General features: G+C 35.5%; 1 protein-coding gene across 1 annotated transcript in view; it reads right to left on the reverse strand.

The window, feature by feature from the left end:
* Positions 1-19,843, reverse strand: part of LOC150087359 (uncharacterized) — a 158,517-nt gene that overhangs the window by 38,495 nt on the left and 100,179 nt on the right. The window contains exon 7 of the mRNA XM_090372455.1: positions 8,785-8,976. Within this exon, the coding sequence (XP_090228581.1) occupies positions 8,785-8,976 (192 nt within the window). The remainder of the gene's footprint in view (positions 1-8,784; positions 8,977-19,843) is intronic.

The following is a 19,843-nucleotide window of genomic DNA, read 5'->3' on the forward strand; positions in this document are numbered from 1 at the left end:
GATAAAAACAGGAGTAAAAAATGCATGCCTCAAAAAAAAAAAATTAACTGTATAATATAGAATATAAAAATAAAATATCTTCAGTTGTGATTAAGATTTAAACTTATGACATGATGCTAAAGATAGCACAGAGAATGATACTGTGAATCAGGAAGTTAGTAAAGATGCATGATTTCCTGAAATATGGTATAACTTCATAATATGAAGTTATAAGGACAAACATTTGTAACAACAGTAATGTAACAACTTGAGCTGTTCTCTACAATCAATGCAAAAAAAAAAAAAATACTTGCTTTATACATTAGTAGTACAACAATTAAATCTAACATTACTGATAAGTTTTTTTTTTTTTTTTTTTTCAGAATGTGGTGTCTAAATCACAATCTTTAGTTATTATGCAAGTATCAAAACTATTTATTCTGCAAGCTGAATATGAGACTTGATATCAGTTTTCAGAACAATAGATATACAATATATTTTGTATGCAGATACTGTATCATTAGCCGATTGCACTCCTGAACATCAGTGGCAGAAATCAGAAACAAAATTCCCTGTAGCTGTGTTTGGTTACCTTTAATAATTTTTTAAGTTGCTGATTAATTTGGTAAGTAAAACAGCTAAACAAATGCAGTTAAAAAGGAAAGCATAATAAACATGGTCATAATAAACAGCAGGAAAAACTTTCTATAACTGGTAGCCATCAAGCAAACTTTGTTCTGTATTTAATTACAGTGCAATATAAACAATACGGCCCAGGGAGGTTACCCCACCCCTTTAGAGAATGATCAAAATTTTACTAATATTACTAAAAAACTAATATCAATAAAGATTTATTTTCAAAAGAAGTAACAGCAACTCTTATAACTTGATTTAACAAAATTTAAAATAAGCCAAAACACTGCTTGCCCCATAAACAAATTAGTAAAGGTTGTCTTTCCTGTCAGCAACAATTATTAAAGATCAATAAGAGAAAAATATGGAAATGTGTCCTAAACATCAGAGAGGTTGATAAATGGCAAAAGGTGGAGCTGACCATATCAAAACACTCACAGCAAACTTTACTCCTAAGTGTTTCTTAATGATATTAAGAGTAGGAGACTGGTGGAATTACTTAACAAGCAAAGGTCAATGTTGAAAAAAAGCCATGAGTTAGGGTTAAATTTGGAAGTGTCTGCAATTCTGCCCAGACACAATAGGAGGGAGTAGATGGTGAGAGCCTTGTCGATCAATTTGGCCCTGGAGAGGTTGTGCAAGACTCAAGGGGTAGAATTTTTCTCAGCCTGGTCTGTGCTTGTTAACAGGAATTAGACACAGGAATGGAATATACTTAAATAGAAAGGGTGCAAGAATACTTGCTGATGCTATTGAGGTAGAGTTAGGTGGGTCGGAAAACTGCTATCTTGGGGGGGGATACATGGACTAATAGATTAACAGTAGCTGCTGGCAGAGGTGAAAGTGATTCTTGCACTGTTTCTATTGAAATGCAATTGAGCAGCAGCCTGGAAAGCAAGGTAATGAGGATTTTCAGGACTGCTGGGAGTCATAGTGGAACAAGTAAATACATGGGCTGTGTTCGAGTAACTAAGAGTAGAAAAAGGTGCATGTATACCGATGCTAGGGGTATAGTTAGTAAATTTGATGAGCTTGAAGTGCTAGTCGAGCCATCAAAGGCAGATATTGTTGGGATATCAGAGACATGATGTCACACAGACATAAGCAGTGCAGAATTGGAATTTGGGGAGTACGATGTGTACAGAAAGGATAGACAAGATAGGAAGGGAGGAGAGATTATGCTGTTAGTTACGAAACACAAAATCTAAGGAAGTGCATTCAATTGATGTTGTTGGTGGACAATGCAACGTTGAGTCTGTTTGGTGTGACATAAGCACTGGAATAGGAAAAATGAGAGCAGGTGTGTTATAGATCTAATGAGAAATTGTGCAGAGAAATAGAGTGGGCCAGTAAATCAAAGTGTCTTATAATGGGGGATTTTAATTTCCCAGAGCTTGACTGGAATTTGTGAGTTGGTCACTCACACTAGCAAGGCTTTTGTGGATTTATTGGATGATTGTTTTCTACAGCAGCGTGTTCGGGAGGCAACTAGAGGGAGTAATACTCTTGATGTGATTATCAGTAGTGATTCTTCATGCATTAAGAATATGTAGATAAAGGAACCACTAGGTGGCAGTGATCAGTGTGCTGAAGTGGGATTTACTCAAAGAGGTAACTACCATCAGAGGTAAAGGGAAGAGTTTTTGCTTTTGTAAAGGTGACTACGGTGGTCTGAGACAGTATTTAAATTCTATACAGTGGGACCAACTGATGATGTTACCGACAGCAAATTCAAAATGGGAAACATTCAAAGAATTAATCTTGGAAGCTACTAGGCTTTTCATACCAACTAAGAAATATTGTTCAAGATTTAGGTCTAAATGGATGTCAGATGAACTAATTAGACATGTGGCAGAAAAGAAAAATGCATGGGATACATATAAATTAACAGGTGACTGTGCGTCACCTGTTAATTTATGTGTTTATTTATATGACCAGTGCAGACAGTCTGCAAGAGTAGCTCATGGTGTCTTGTCAATGATATACAGGAATTTTTCTAGCAGGGATAAGGAGGTGATTATTCCCTTGTATAAGGCAATGGTCAGGCCACACCTTGAGTACTGTATACAGGTCTGGAGGCCTAATTTTAAGAAGGATTTAGAGCAGTTGGAACGAGTACAGAGAAGGGCAACAAGATTAGTGAATGGAACAAAGGGTTGTTCTTACGAAGGGAGGCTTAAGTTCTGCAAATTACAGTGTCTGGAGACTAGGCACCTGCGAGGTGACCTGATTGAGGTGTATAAAGCCTTGTATGGTTTGAGCATGCTCAATGCTGATGGGATTCTTCCTCTTGCTCAGATAAATTGCCTGAGAGGGCATAAATTCAAATTGAGGAAAGACAGTTGTAGCATAGATGTGTTGAAGTTTGCCTTTAGCCAGCGGGTGGTTGATTGCTGGAACAAATTTCCACCTGTCATTGTAGAAGTTGATAGCTTAAACAGATTGAAGGCAGAACTAGACAGACATTTGGAGAGAGTGGATCAGTGAAATGAGAAGTGTGTGTGTGTGTTTTGGCTGATGCTATATAAGCTTGCTTTCTTGCATCATGTGCCCTTGCTAATGTTAATATACACTAATGTTCTGACTGGGTTCATATACAATTAAAAAGAAAAATTAAAAACAGCTTGATGCAAAGAATAAAGCTGGCCATTAACAGAAAAATCTCTCACTGTAGCCTATTTCAGTTTTACTAAGAATGCCCATCCCTCATCTGTCAAAAAATAAATAATAATAATAAAAACACAGGCATCAAAGCTCACCCATTTTAGGGCTTCAGAAAAACCAGTATCTTAATAATCCATTTATACTTTGGATGGCCGAGACCAGAATAGTTTACAATGTCATTCTGTTTTTATTGCAACCAATTTACTAGCAGAATGGCTAACAATGAGTACTGCATTTTTTGTGGCACTATTCAGGCTCAGTCTCATAATTTGTATCCATATGTTACCCAAAGACTACAGCCACCCTAGGCAGCAGTGTTAGTGCAGTTTTGTCATCAAGGTGACTGTATGTGATTTTATCCAATTATGTATTAAAATTTCAAGTACTTCATATATTCATAGTACAAATTGTTAGGTTTAAAAATAAATTTGATAAATTATGGATTTGGCAGGCTTTATGGGAATATCTATTGTAGTTCTTCTACCATAAGACTATAGCATGTTTACTTATGGAAGCTGAATGCCTGTTTGCCACCAAACATAGAAGGATACACACAAAGTTAAATTAAATATCATTTAAATTAACTTTAATATAATCAGATTCTCAATTGATAATCCAATTGCTTTATTCAGAGACCAAGTTTTTGAACCAAACTGAAATTACTGTTTCAAGAAAAAAACCAAGCAATCTTAAAAATGCCTTGATTTTGAACAGTTGTATTTCAGACATTCTACCTGTAGTACCATACACCAAGTCTGTGCTCTACTTGTTCAGTAATGTTTTATATCTCATAGCATCCCTTTGTCATAAATCGATTAAGCTTTTAAAACTTCTATACCAATTAAGCATCTTGCATATTGTGAACATTTCTTATCACTGAATTGTCAGGTCATTCGCTTATGGTACCTACCTACTTACCCATCGACATGCAAAGCAGTGCCAAAACCCTGGACTGGGGAATGCAATACACTTATCCATTGGAGCAATAATTTTCATTTAAAGTGTTATACTAGAGCAAGTCATAGTGAAACATCTTCACAATATGACATCAATTCCCTTGGTAACAAAAATTTGCTGAATGCTGCATACAGGTTAAGGCTATGCCTTACTTGCATAATAACATTTTGTTTAACTTCATAATATAAATTTTAAAAAATTTCAACTGATAAAATATAGACTATGAACGAGTATAAAAAAAACAATCAAAAAGGTATATATAAATCACACAATTTGGAAATATTATACCCTATAGATACCTCAGAAACTAACTTCAGATTAGCAATTGTAAAAGCGAGAGGTCTCTCTCTCATGTTATTTTATCTTTATTAAAGCTGATACATCTTACTTTTTATTCTTAATTAGTAAGATGAATTATTTTTGGGCATAATTTTACTTTTTATTTTATAGTATCCAGTAAAAAAAGTAAAATTTATTAAAAATTTCTGTAAAAATGACGTTCAGAAATTAGACTGGCTCACTTTACTTGATACATCATTGAAAATAAAATGACAGACTAGATTTTACAATGGGACAGAATGCAGGGAGACAAGAAGAGGTCCAACCAATAGATAGAATTAATCACTGAAGTTTTAGGAGTAAGATTCAAATAAAAAAATGTTTAATTATTTAATTTCACTTGTTAATTATAATTATTTTGCTCTTTTTTTATTTTTATATATTTTTTTGACGGTGGGAACCAAACAATACTACTAGCACACAAGACAGGTATACCGGGGATATGCGGTGATCATTCCCTGACCTTTCCACATCCTCCGTATTTGGTGGTTACGGGCTCAAACCCCGGTCTAATCAAGAAGCGTGTGCTATGCACTGCTGCTCCTGCCCACCTGACTACAGAGGCGCCATATATACAGAGGACCACCACTTTACACAATTTCGATTAACACAGTTTTATAAATCTTTACTAAAATTTATTTAACATGAATTAAAATTCACCTAACACAGTCATTTTCCAGATAGTTGCTCAGTAATTGCTAAGAAATTATTCAAATGATATACGCAAGTTCCTATGCCACCTCTGCACTGGCTTCCATGGCAACAGAATGAGAGCATGCATTTTTCTAGTGGACTGTATAGCCATTGAAGTTGATGCCACTTGACCTCCGTTCTTATATTCATTAGCTTGTTTCAAAATTGTTCGCACTGTTGCATCGTTCATTCCAAAAGCACAGCCAATTTTGACCTTCTTATCAGCATGTTTCAATCTTTTAATTATGTCAAGTTTTTGTTCTAAAGTTATACCTTTTGCGTCTTTTTATCCATAGTTTTCTGTAAGTGTCAATCTGCCACTGTTCAAAAATGAATTCCGCTTAGCACTTATAGTATTAAAATGAAAGCTTTAAGCCTGTTCTCCATGTTGAAAGAAGACAATGAATCAGAAGGTGAGAAAGGTTTTGTTGGTAGTTCAGGCTGGTTTGAGTTTAAAAAAAAAAAAAAGAACTAGATTGCATAATGTTAGAATTCAAAGTGAGTCTGCAAGTGCAGATCATGATGCTGCAGCAAAATTTCCAGAAGTTTCTCAAAAAATTATAGAAGGCAGCTACGACGACAAGCAAATTTTCAATGTGGACGAAACAGCATTATTCTGGAAACGAATGCTTTCCAAAGCTTCTTGCCAAAGAAGAAAAATCTGTACCTGGTTACGTTGTTGTCAAAAGATTGAATAACAATTTTAATGGGTGGCAATGCTGAAAGGGATTTCAAACTAGAACCCATGGTGATAGACCGTACTCAAAATCCTAGGGTACTCAGAGGATACAGCCAGCAAGTACTGCCAGTCATTTGGTGTGCCAATAAGAAAACATGGGTGACTAAGCCTCTTTCTGAAGACTGGTTCAACACTTGTTTCTGTCCATCAGTCAAGAAAATAATCTTAGTTTTAAAGCTTTGTTGTTTTTGGATAATGCCCCTGGCCATCCCACTGCATGCGCAAATGTGAAGGTAATATTTTTACCACAGAATACCATGTCAATTTTACAGCCTATGGATAATTGCAACTTTTAAGGTCTATTACCAGAAAAGAACTTTTGAACAGGCAAATCAAGCCACTATAGGTAACAAGCCAATTACACTGGTGGAGTTCTGGAAAAATTATAGCATTAAAAATGCGATTGAAAATATTGAATCATGGCATCAAGTGACATTGAGCAATAAGAGAGCTGGGTGGAAAAATCTACCTCATTGAGCAAAAACGATTTTGTAGGCTATAGTCAGCAAGTAACTTCTGATGTTGAAGAAATAGTGAATAGCGGGCAAGAACTAGGCTTTGATGAAGCAGACACCAATATTCGGGAGTTATTAGACTCACATTCCGAAGAATTTAGCAATGACCTCCTTAATATCGATCAGCAACGTGAATATGAAGAGGATGACTGTAACAAGGACGAAAATGCATCAATGGAGGAGATAACTTTAAAGGAATTCCAAGAATTGTTTCACACTGCTGAAATTTTAAAACAACTTATGGATTTCGACCCTAACCTTGATCACAACGTGCAAGTCTGCCAAAACATAGACAATGATTTGAGTTGCTATAGTGAAATGTATGCAGAGAAAAGGAAACAAAAGAGCATGAAAATTACTTTGGACAAATATAAATATTTATTACAGAAGTAAATTATGCATATGAACTACATAATAAACTGAATTGTTTCAAACATCATTGTTCTCCTTCATAGTTATATTGGCAATAAAAACGGTTATTTAAAAAAAAAAAAAATTTAGTTAGTAAAGATTTTGAAAGCCCATTGGATGAATTACAGTATTTGACATTGGTTATTATATTCAAAGAACACATTTTCACTTAGCATGGCATCTTCACAGGATACATTAACTTTTTTTAAGTTGATTTCATCATCAATCCCTTTCACACAACTATTGTCAATCTCATATTCTGGTATGACAAATGGGAGAAGTTAAACTATTTCATTTCCTTATCAGGACTACTGTTTAAATCTACTAACATGTGTTCTGATTACATCACACAAATCATTTTTTATTAGAATGAAATGTTTTGCTCTTATTCTACTTTAAATTCTCATTACCTTCTTAAGTTTTCAATACACAGGCAAAGGCCAATTGAGATAAAAAAAAAAATAAAGGATATCACAACTGTTTTACATCCAAATTGATCGAACACATATCTTTTCTACCTGCACTAAAGCATGCAACAGTTATAAACAAATTATATTATCCTGAAGTTGATTCTCAAAAAACCCAAGAGTAAAAAATATGCTCCTTGTCAAAGCAGCAGCTGTGCAATCTTTGTCACTCCTAAAAGCTATTAGTTGCAGATTTTTTGTCTATCTCTATTTACACCTCTTCTGCACCTAAAAAGTTCTCATCTCAATCAGAGATGAACAGTTCAGCTCAACACTTCTCATTTCAATCAAAGAGATGAAGTGGAAGTTTCAACTTCATCTCTATTTATGCAAAAATAAAACATAAAAGACAATCAACTAGCATTCTACTTTTCCTACAATTTCCCCACTGATACTCTTCCTAAATTTGCTCTACCACTTATCAACTATACACATGATGCCTCCTTTGGGTTTTATTGTAAAGACCATGAGGATTTCAAAGTTAAGGGAATCTTGAACAGTACTGATATTGGTAATTCATCTGGACCTGGCAGAATTTCTTCAGCTTTATTATTAAATTGCTTGTTTTCAAGTTAACGATCATTGACTCCTACTTTTTATCACCTTTTAATGATCACCTATTTATTGAATTTTTTCTTGTCACTTGGAAAATTTTCAGGACAGGTTTTATAGTAGGCCGCCATCGCAGAGTGGCCAAGAATGAGGGTGCATAAATACAGATGCTCTGAATGTCGTGATTCAAGATGACATGACTGATAAATACAGCACTATTTCCTGTATTCTAACTTTTTAACTCCTCCAATCATGTGGTCATTACAGAGTATAAACAAAAAATTTATTAATTTTTTAATCCAATTATTGCCATATTATCCTTAACTCTTTCTTATAAAAGAGAAACCATTAACAGCCAACATTTGTACTACCACAAAAGCTTCCACCTGAGTAATGGGCACCAATCTGAATTCCACTGTGCCAATCCACAAAGGAGAACAGTTGATAACATTCCCATATGCAACACACTCTCTCTCTCTCACACACATCCCTGTGCGAAATTTGCACGTTATCAAGAGATCAGCGTGGATCTTATAATATGATGCATATTCTTGTGGTGTAAATCTTTTAGAGAATAAATTATTATTCACATAATAATAATTTATTCTCTCAAAAATACTGTTTTGTGAGTATACTTAAGTTGACTAATTTTGTTAAAACATTACGACTACCTTTGTAACTGCTGCTTAAAATTAATTTATCATTTCAGAATAAAGTTTTATACAAAACATTTAAAGCTTTTTAAAAAAGTCATTTTTGCAACATTTAGTAGGTTAACTGAGCTGACGTAATATAAAATCATTAAAAACAGTATATTAAAAATAATAAAACCAACCAAGTTTTCCACAGTATTCTTATAGCACATATCTCTAAATTCTTCTGGAAGAGATGCAAAACCTTTATTAGGCCATGTTCTTGTAAAGTATTTCCCTAGCCATTTGATACATTTGTCTTTTAGTTCATGTAGATTGCAGGAGGCAGCCAAGGAGAGGCACTCCACAACACTCAGGGTACAATAACTACATGGCTATAAAGGAAACAATATTTAAAATACATAAAAATAATTAGGTTATTATTTTTAAGTCAATTTTCTTCTTAAAAAAATATCTAAACTAAAATTTTTATGCTATCATTAGTCAAATAATGGTAAATACTAGATTAGTTGTTCAAATATTATTTTTATGGGAGCAGAGACTCCTAAAAATTTAATTGAACAATAGCCTCTCTTCCCCACCCCCCAACTCACTCACTGGTTGTAATCACGATAGTGCAACTATACCTTTTCCAGTTTTAAGAAATTATAACTATTTTCTGGTTGCAAACTATGAGGCTTTAGAAATAGTAAAAAAAGGATTTGCTCATTCCACCTCCCTTTACAACTTACCAAGAAACACAAAGGGTTTTTTTTTTTAATTAAGTTAAATTACTCCTTATTCATTTAAGATCAGGGCTTAGAATGGGCTGGTGCACACCAGAAGTCCATTCCAGTCACAAATACTTTGAGCAATATTGTTCCAACTCATCAAAAATTTAATCATTCCAGCTCATTAATTGTTACATTGATAAAGTTACTGTCTCCCTATTCCCACATAGATAGGAATGAATCATTAGGGTTCAGACAGATTTTTAATATGGACTGTTCAAGTATTTATATTTTCTACAAATACTTTTGTATGTCCAAGAGTGGGAGCATGCTTTCATCCAAATAACTTATAGGGAAATGTTGTTATAATCCATAGTTGCTTCTAATGCAAATGATGAAGTTGGAAAAACAGAATCTTTGAAAAGGTTTCTAAACATACATATATGAATCAAATAAATCCCTACTGGTTCCAAATTACCTCTTCAATTTGTATTTGTATGCACCCATATATTATCTACAATCAGAGCAATTTTGACCAAAATTAAGGAATTTAAGCATTCAGTGTTTGTTTTTGTTTCGACATTCACATACACTTTAAATATGAACCTTTTATTATATTTATATATTAATACACAACTAAATAATAATAATAGTTTATTATTTTTGTATATTTATAAAAAGATTCTTAAGCATTCCTGTGAATTCCCTTTAAGTGCAAAATGTTCCAATAATATATAACTTTATATATTTATTTAAAATAATATGATATAATATAAAAATTTAAAAACTATATGAGGCAAGCAAAAAAACTAAACAGTGTTTTTGGCACTGAAATATTTTGCAAACAAAATGTATTTAACATAACTTTTAACAATACAATTTATTAAAACACTGTTTAGTTTTTTAGAATGCAAGCAACAATGAAGACCTGCATTGGAATACTACTGAAAATGGCAAAACAGACACACTGCTGAGAGCCTGAGAAACATGAACTATGGGATGCCATTTTTCATGGGACTGGCAGGCCAATCACAAGGATCCACATGATATCCTCAGGCTTAGATGTTTAAGATAACACTTTGGCTGTCAACACTGTGCAAAACATTTAATATTAATATGCAAAAAAATTTTGTAATACCTATAAACACTGGTATGTTTTTTTTTTTTTTGTATTGTGTAGATATATCTTTATTTCTATGATTCATAAAAATAGGCTTGGAAATTGGCCATTTACCAATACAGATAAACTAGGCAGCTGAGCTTTAACACGAGTAAATGCAAGGCAATGCACTTTGGTAGAAGTTAATCCAAGAAACATAACGTTTATGTGAATAGTACCAAACTCAAGGCAGTTCATAACAAAAAAGCCCTGCAGGTAATTGCACAGTAGTATTAGTATTGGCAACATAATGGCATGGAAGTATAGCTTATACAGCACTAGCCAAAGTAAATAAACAAAAATACCCACTCAATTTGTCCAAACCTTCTAGAACAATTTATGGGGTTCTGTCAATTACAGAAACTTTTCCAGCAGGGACAAAGAAGTGATTTTCCCATTATACATAACAATGGTCAAGCCAGTGATAGATATAGGGCTTGAGCATCCTTAAGCACCCAAGAATTTACCACCCTCCCCTTCAATTTTCATATTAAAAAGAAAAGATAGCTGATAAATTTTTATTTGATTTATTACACACATTTGAGATTTTATATGTAAACATCACATTTGTTTTCAATATAATCACTTATCAACCACAGGGGATACATTCCTGAAAAGTACTGTGTTTTGCAAAACTGTAGTTAGCAAGAATAAGGTCCCAAAGAAAATATCAGGTGAGGGGAAAAACAATGATAAATATGCTAGTAAAATATACAGTGAAATAAACAGTAAACATTACTTTCTTATACAGCATAAACCATGATAAGGTTTACAATACTAGTACAGTTAGTTAGTTAATATTTGTAGAAGAATAAGAGAAATTTACCTCAATATGATACGTAGAACACTTCCTAATGACACTCTCCAGCAAATAAATGAATATAAAATTAATTCAAAATTATTAATAAAAAAAAATTAAAACAAGTTCAATGCAAATTTTGATAAGACTTTCCTTCCTGAAGCTGACATGACTTTTCGACCATATGTCTTGATCGCAGGAATGGAAATTTCTGAATATGTGCGAGCCGGAAATCTTAAATAGAGAGATTATTTGTCTTCATGCATGCGTATAAAAGACCACGAATCGGAGATTAGTTATGGACGGCAAATGTTGACATGCTGGTTTATGTGCGATGTACAGTTTTTAAGAGTCATAAAAATGGTTGTTAAAAATCAACATGGAGGATCTGTCTAGTCATCATAAAGCATCCCTATTATAAGCATTTTGTCTTTCAACCCATGTGTACTATTTAAAATTGTTCTATGTCATTTCTGCATCTAGTAAAATTTGCAAAAGTGCAACTATGTCTGGAGTCATGACGAAGAAAAGGAAGATGATAAGCCTGGGGAAGAAGCTTGAAATTTAAAGCTGGAGAAAGTGAGTCGATAGGATGTGAATTTGGAATCAACAAATCAACAGAGTGCCCAAATGGTACACACTGTAAGGGATGTCTTGATTAGGGGGAAGATATAAGTGCCATTGTCTCCTTATTCAAGGATATTCAAGAAGCCACAGCTCCTGGATTTGTTTGTAGCATTAATGGTTGGGAAGGAACATTGGAGCTGATTACATCTGCAATGCCTCCATGAGCCAAACTGGTTACATGAGAGACTATCTTTTCTGTAGATGACATGATGTTTAAGTGAGGTAGTAACAGAAGCTGTTCAGTCAGTTTCTTAAAGACAAAAGGCATGTGGGTTATACTGGAGAAGAAGATCTCGAATGTCATCAAGGTTGCTACAATATCTTCTACAATTCCATTGAAGGAAACTGGGCATTATTTGGGTTTAGTGCAGCCTTCAATTGTGTCCAAGGGGCTAATGGCAATCAGATTTTCTTTTTGAGAAGTACAGTCTTCCTGTGTCCATCTCTTTCTCTGGGAAGAGGTCAAGATCTGATTCTTCTTGCTGAGGATTTCCTTCGATTTCCATGCCTATTGAGTCAGTTTTTATAATATCATCACTTTTTGAGTACTTTGAATAATTATTGGCATGCAGAACAGTGATTAGTGTGTTAACAACCTTGTTCAAAGTTGTTTTACTAGATAAGGGTACACTTTCCAAAAACCGACCGGGCTAGCTGGGTGGGTAAAGTGCCTGGCTGGCAACCCAAAGGTCGTGGGTTCAAATCCCGCCTCGGGCTTGGATCAGAGTACTGCAAAAACCTTGGGAGGTGCATTATGGCCACAGAAGCCGATGCGCCAACAACTAACTAAAACAAACAAACAAACAAACAAACTTTCCAAAAGTCACCAAGCCCAGACTGACACTGATCTGTTTGAGGGAAATGTTACTTCTCTCTGAGTACCAGTTGTTCCTTGCACAGCAGTAGTTATTGGAATTAGCATTAGTAGAGGCATTTGATGCAAGAAAGCAAGCTTATGCAGCATCAGTCAAAAAAAAAAAAAAACCACTTCCACTTCACCCCTCTGTTCGTTCAAAATACCTGTCCAGCTGAGCCTTAAACTTATTTAGGCTATCAACCTCCACCACAAGGGATGGAAGTCTGTTCCACCAACCAACCACCCGCTGGTTAAAGACAAATTTCCGCACGTCTATCCTACATCTGTCTTTCCTCAATTTGAATTTAAGCCCTCTCAGGTGATTATTCTGAGCTAGAGGAAGAATCCCATCAGCATTGAGCATGCTTAAACCATTCAAGGCTTTATACACCTCTATCAGATCACCTCGCTGGTGCCTAGTCTCCAGACACTGTAATTTGCAAAACTTAAGCCTTTCTTCGTAAGAGCACCCCTTTGTTCCATTCACTAATCTTGTTGCCCTTCTCTGTACTCGTTCCAGCAGCTCTACATCCTTCTTGAAATGAGGCCTCCAGACCTGTATACAGTACTCTAGGTGTGGCCTGACCATCGCCTTATACAATGGAATAATCACCTCCTTATCCCTGCTGGAAAAATTCCTGTATATCATTGACAATACTCCATGAGCTACTCTTGCAGCCCGTCTGCACTGCTCAGAGAACTTCATATCTGCCTGCACAACCACCCCCAAGTCCCTTTCATTCTCTACCACTGTCAGTGTTGTACCACAGAGTTGATACGTTGCTCTGGGGTTGCTGTTTCCCATGTGTAGTACTTTACATTTGTCAATGTTAAACTTCATTTGCCACCTCTCAGCCCATCTGCTCAACCTTTCCAGATCCTGTTGCAGCAGCATAGTGTCAGTAGTGTCCTTGACAACCCTGCCAACCTTTGTATCGTCTGCAAACTTGGACATTAATCCCGATATACCATCATCAATATCATTTATAAATACAGAAAACAATAATGGACCCAACACTGAGCCCTGAGGGACTCCACTAATAACATCAGTCCACGATGAGCAGTGTCCATTGATTACCACTCTCTGTCTTCTCCCCCTCAACCACCCCTTTATCCATAGCAGCAATTTGGCTCCAATTTGTGTAGCAGTCTTCCATGTGCAACAGTAGCGTTTGAATTACTAGAGCGAAAGTAGGTCAGGTATTATTTTGAGCCTGTACTATTGTGGGTTATTGCAATTTGAGCATTTGTGCTTCTCTGCTTTACAGTTCGTGTGAAAGTGCTTGCATGAACCACAATTAGTGCAAGTGGCTAAACCTCTGAAGACATTTGGAATGGCCAAATTTTGGGCATTTAAAACAATGTGCTAGATTAGGAATGTACAGTTTTGTTTGACAGGTGAGATACCCTGCTTTGATGGATGCTGAAGGTTTGGGGCTATCAAATGTCAGGATTATGTGCCAAGTTAGTACTAGAGCACTGTCTCCTTTAGTATATATGCACTTTGCATGTACAATTCCCTGGTCTTGTAATTCATTTTTCAACTCTTCTCAGAGGTTTATGAGATCCCACTCAGCTATCACACCCCTAGAAGTGTTTACTGTAGCATGAGGGGAAATACTGATGGATAATCCTGCAAAGGATGCGACTTTTTGGAGCCATTCTGAATAGTGTTTGCCTGAGACTTCAAAGAGCAAGTTGCCATATCTAAGACACTTGGACACCCTTGTGGCTGAGTTAGTACTATATTAATAAGAAACAGAAGGATGAATTTCTCTTTTGTAAATCTGCCTACTTCTTGTAGTGCAAAAGAGTTATGCTATATAACTAAATAAGTAAAACTATATTTAAAACCAAAAGGAATCTATCTGCTTTGCAAACACTATAGAGATCACTTTGAATTACTTGGTTACACTAATAATCAGTTGTCATCTGGGTTCCTCTGGTAAAGAACTCAAAGAAAGGCAGCAAAGACTTTTATACTATGTAAACACTAGAAGAAAAGGGATGAATCACATTGGTCCACTAGATATGAATGATTTAAGTACAGTAATACCCCGAAGTTACGCGATAGGTGGGTCCGACGAAAATCGCGTAAGTCGAATTCGCGTAAGTCGGGGTACAACTTTGCATATAAATACATATAAATTTTGCTTAATTAGGACCAAGGACTAACAAAAACACTAGTTTAGAAGAAAAATATTAATAAAATTGCAGTTCTTTATACATATTAATACAAAATATGTATTAAAAAAACAAATGACTTACGTTAAAAAGTTATTTCGATGTCGATGTCGATGGCTTCATAAAATCTAACAAATTCGTCTGACGACACAGCGCGTTCTTTTTTTCACGCAGAATTTCTTCGTAGCAAGCTAATAATTTTTTTATTCCTTGCTTTGTAGCTATAACGCGTTATTCGTTGGAGTCTATGTTTTCTAAAATTTTTAAGCCCTTTACAATTGAGCCCTTTTCAATTTTCAACCTGTCAAGTTTGCAATTGTCATGTGCTTTTCGCCGTTGCTTCATTTAGGCCTGTAGTACGTGCAATATCACATGGTCTTTCATTTCGCTCAATGCGTTTCACAATTTCATATTTTTTTCTCTATCGACAGAGGCGGACTGGGAATAAGCCTTACCGGGGAAACCCCGGTGGGCCAGTGTGATTTTGGCCATAAACCATAGTATGAGGCCACTATAAATTTTCCCGGGTAAGAATTTTTGACCCAGTCCGCCTCTGTTTATCGATAATTGCTTTTCTTTTTCTCTCTGAATCTGCAGAGTCTTCACCAGGATGCTTCCTTTTTATTTTTAGGGAATAAAGCACAATTACAAAACGAGGAGGCACGCTTGATACACATAAACAAAGCTGCGCGCATGTAGCAACTGAATAAACAACACCATAAAGGCAGAGATACACTATTAACACCTCACATTTCTAGGGGTTACTACCATAAAACAATAAAAATCCAGTTGCGTTTCTGCTAGTGGAATCTGTTATAAACTGGTAGTAAACTCGATTTAATTGCATTTGCGATTATACCGATAGCTGGAATTGTGTTGGTTTTTACGTTATTATGGTGAAAGTGTGTTTCCCCTTCACTGATATAAAAAACATAAAAGCAGCAAAGTTGAATTTTGTTCATCTTTCGCTCTCATTCTCCACCGTCGCACCGTATATCGATAACATATGAAAAACGACCTTGAAGATAGTGGGCGGCAGCGTTGCCAAACGAAAAAATCAGGAACCGCGTAACTCCGAGTTCGCGTAAGTCGGGGTAGCGTAAGTCGGGGTATTACTGTATTCATGATCCTGCTCAGGTTGCTGACAAACTGAATACATACTTTGCATCTACATTCACACATGAGGAATTTAAAGGATTGGGATATCAGAAGTATATCAAATACAAATAGAAAGCTATTAACTGGAAGAGTGGTTAATGACAGTAATCAAGTTATGCTACTGCAACAAGATCTAGAAAAATCAGGCAGATGGTTTGAGAAATGGCAAATGAAGTTTCATATTGACAAATGTAAGGTAATGCATATGGGTAGCAGAAATTCCAGGTTAACGTTACTCTGTGGGACTACTCAGGATAGTGGAAAATGAAAAAGACCTGGGGGTAACTGTGCAGTCAGACAACTAAGCAGCTCATGGGGTTCTGTCAATGATATACATGAATTTTGCTAGCAGGGATAAGAAGGTGATTATCCCATTATAAGGCAGTGGTTGGGTGACATCTTGAGGCCTCATTATAGGTACTGCAATGGGTGCAGAGAAGAGCAACAAGATTCATGAAGGGAACAAAAGGGTGCTCTTACCAAGAAAGGCTTGTTCTACAAACTGCAGTATCTGAAGACTACGCACCTACAGGATTATCTGATTGAGGTGTTTAAGGCTTTGAATGGATTATGCAAGTTCAATGCTGATGGCATTCTTCCTCTTGTTCAGACTACACACTTGAGGGAGCATACATTAGCATTAGTAGAGGCATATGATGCAAGAAAGCAAGCTTATGCAGCATCAGTTCAAACCTAGTAAGGATGATTTCAGTTCTGCAGCGCTTGGAAACTAGGCATTTGCAAGGAGACCTTGCTGAAGTGTTTGTGGCTCTTGCTCAGACAACACTCATAAGAGAAAATAAACTTAAATTGAAAAAAGAGAGGGCTACAGGACAAATGTATGAAAATTTGCTTCCGGTCAAAGGGCAGTTGATTTTTCGGAATAAGCTTCAATCTGGTGTGGTAGTAGCGGACAGTTTGACTAAATTTAAGAAAGCATTATATAAATTAGAGTAAATGGACGGATAAGATAGGTAGTGTGTGTGTGTCTGTTTTTTTTTTTTTTTTTTTATGCTGGAGAAGTTTGCTTTCTTACATAATTTGTGACTATCAATAATAGTAGTAGCAAATTCTAAATGGGAAGCATTCAAGGAAGTAATCACAGAATGCTATAATTACTAAGCTTTTTATAGCAACTAAGAGATATTTTATGATAGCAAGTCAAAAAATATCTCTTAGTTGGTTAACACCTCAGTGGATATCAGATGAACTGATTAGACTGATAGCACAGAATACATGATTTACAATCATCCATGGAATACATGGATGATTATAAATTATTAGGGAACACATTAAGTACAAACTAGTCTGTAATCAAATCATTAAGGGTTTAGGAAAGCTAAGGCAGATTATCAGTTGTCTTTGACTAAGAATGCTTTGTTGAATTCTTTGCTTATGTTAACATTAGAAGGAAAAGGATAAACCACCTTGGCCTGCCGCATACAAACAATTTAACTATGATGATCTTGTTCAGGTTGCTGACAAACTGAATATATATTTTTCATATGCATTCATGCGATTAAGTTTTTAGGGATGGTAATACCAAAAGGTATACCAAGATATAAGTGGGAACTAAATGGTTTTTATGATAAATAAGTTAGTTCATCCTATTCCTTCTAATGTTAATATTAAAAAGAAGGAATGTAAAAGTGGGTAGCTCGAATAAATTGAAGGAAGAATTAGACAAATTATTGGAGAGGATGGGCATGTGAGGTTCCCCCACCTCTAGTACATATTACTAAACATTTTTCTATTACTTGAATTCTAAAACTGGATATATTCATCTTAGTAATAAATTATTTTACAAAATAATTTGTTACTATTATAAATATAAATTGACTTGCATATTTCATTTTTGTTACAGATGGGTGAATAAAATGTTGACTATTGGTATAGGAGTGCTACTTTCTGCCTTATGCCAGACTGACAAGCTAAGTGATGAATAATCAAACTACAACATTAATTTGATACCTTACAGGGACAACATTTACTATCTACTATGCCATCAATAATTATAATAGCCCTAATTACAGTTGGTTGTATTGGTGTTACAAATTAATAACAATGCTTAAGCATTGTAAACCACTATAGCAAGGGAAAAAGCCAAACATTTTGATTTATGATAAACAATTGCTTATCTACAATTTAAGATGGATTTTGCATGTGATTTACCAAGATGTTTGGAATAAAATATTAGCTCATAGTGTCAAAGTGCAGTACAACTCTGCATGTACTACAGAAAGATATTAGTCAATAAGCAACAATCAGTAATCACTTCTAAACATAAGTCAATAACAGGCACCATCCTGAAATTTTGCCACCCTACATGTGCATTAATGCCTTTCTATAAACATGCCACATCTGGAATACTGCATACAGGTTTGGAAATCTATTTTAGGAAGTGAACAGATGTGTTGGAAGGGTTGCAGTAAAGGGTTAGTTGGGGACACAAAAGATATTCTCATCAAGAGAGGCTGGGAGTTCTGTAAATTTCAGCAGCTTCAAACTAGGAATCTGGAAGGAGACATGACTGAAGTGTTTAAGGCAGAAATGAGGATCTTTTCATTGGAAGAGTGAATGTTATTCCAAGGAGTCCCCATCAGACAGCAAATAATATCAAGGGTGTCCATAAATTATTGACCACATTACAAATTATTATATAACAGGAATTACAAGAGATATCGGCAAATAGTTTTTTGTTTTTTTTTCCAATGGAAAGGACAACTCAAAAAGTTAATAAGTTTCCATATGGGCACCATTTGCAACACATAGGAGGTCCAAATGGTTTACAATTTTGCACCAAGTTTTTTTTTTAGCATTTGAGGCATTGCAAAAGCAATTCACATCAGTGATTCACTCCTGAAGTTCATTCAGATTTGCAATGGGTGCATGATACACCTGATTCTTCACATAACCCCACAGAAAAAAGCCTAGTGCAGTTATATCCAGTGAGCATGGGACCAGGAAATTGGTCCTCCCCTTACAATCCATTGGCCTGGAAAATGCTCACTGAGAAATTAGCACACAGTCAAAGCTCAATGAGGAGATCATCTTGCTGAAACATAATGTTTGGTCTGCCACCTGCAGTACTGCAAAATGCTCTAGCATGTACAAGTAATTGTTAATGTTTGCAGTAGTCTCAGCAAAGAAAAATGGGCCAATCACCTAGCTACGGGAAAGGTGCACCATAAATTCAATTTTGGAGAAGCCCATTTATGCTCACTAAAGACATGAGGGTGTTTTTCTGCCCTAGATCCTGCAGTTGTCCTTACCAGACAGATGGAAGAAGACACAAAAGACAACTGTTCGGGAAGCTGTCATTTTCAATCTGATTGATCATATCCACAGCAAACATTCTCCAACATAGTGGATCATCTGGTTTCAATTCTTGCACCAGCTGGATTTTGTATGCATAAAGTTTTAGGCAGTGGTGGAGAATCTTGTGAATGGTTGATCGGGGCATTTATGGTTCTCTGCTAGCACAATGGATAGATTTCTTGGGCTGCATGCAGTGGTGAGCTATAGTGGGCTCGCATGGGCTCTCGAGAGCCCATTGTTATTTTATTTTGAGAATTTGCCCATTGTTGAAGCAATTATTTATTTTACAAATGAAATCCTTAATTTAATTATTGAGTATCTAAATACAGAACTACAGTGGGGCGAGCGGACCCCCCATCCTCAGCATTTTAATGGCACAATTGACCAGTTATATATTTTAAAATTGCTTCATTTTTGAGTTAATTACAGT

Source organism: Mastigoproctus giganteus, chromosome 4 (genome assembly GCF_048544385.1).
Source record: "Mastigoproctus giganteus isolate SK-2022 chromosome 4, ASM4854438v1, whole genome shotgun sequence".
NCBI classification, from domain to species: domain Eukaryota; kingdom Metazoa; phylum Arthropoda; class Arachnida; order Uropygi; family Thelyphonidae; genus Mastigoproctus; species Mastigoproctus giganteus.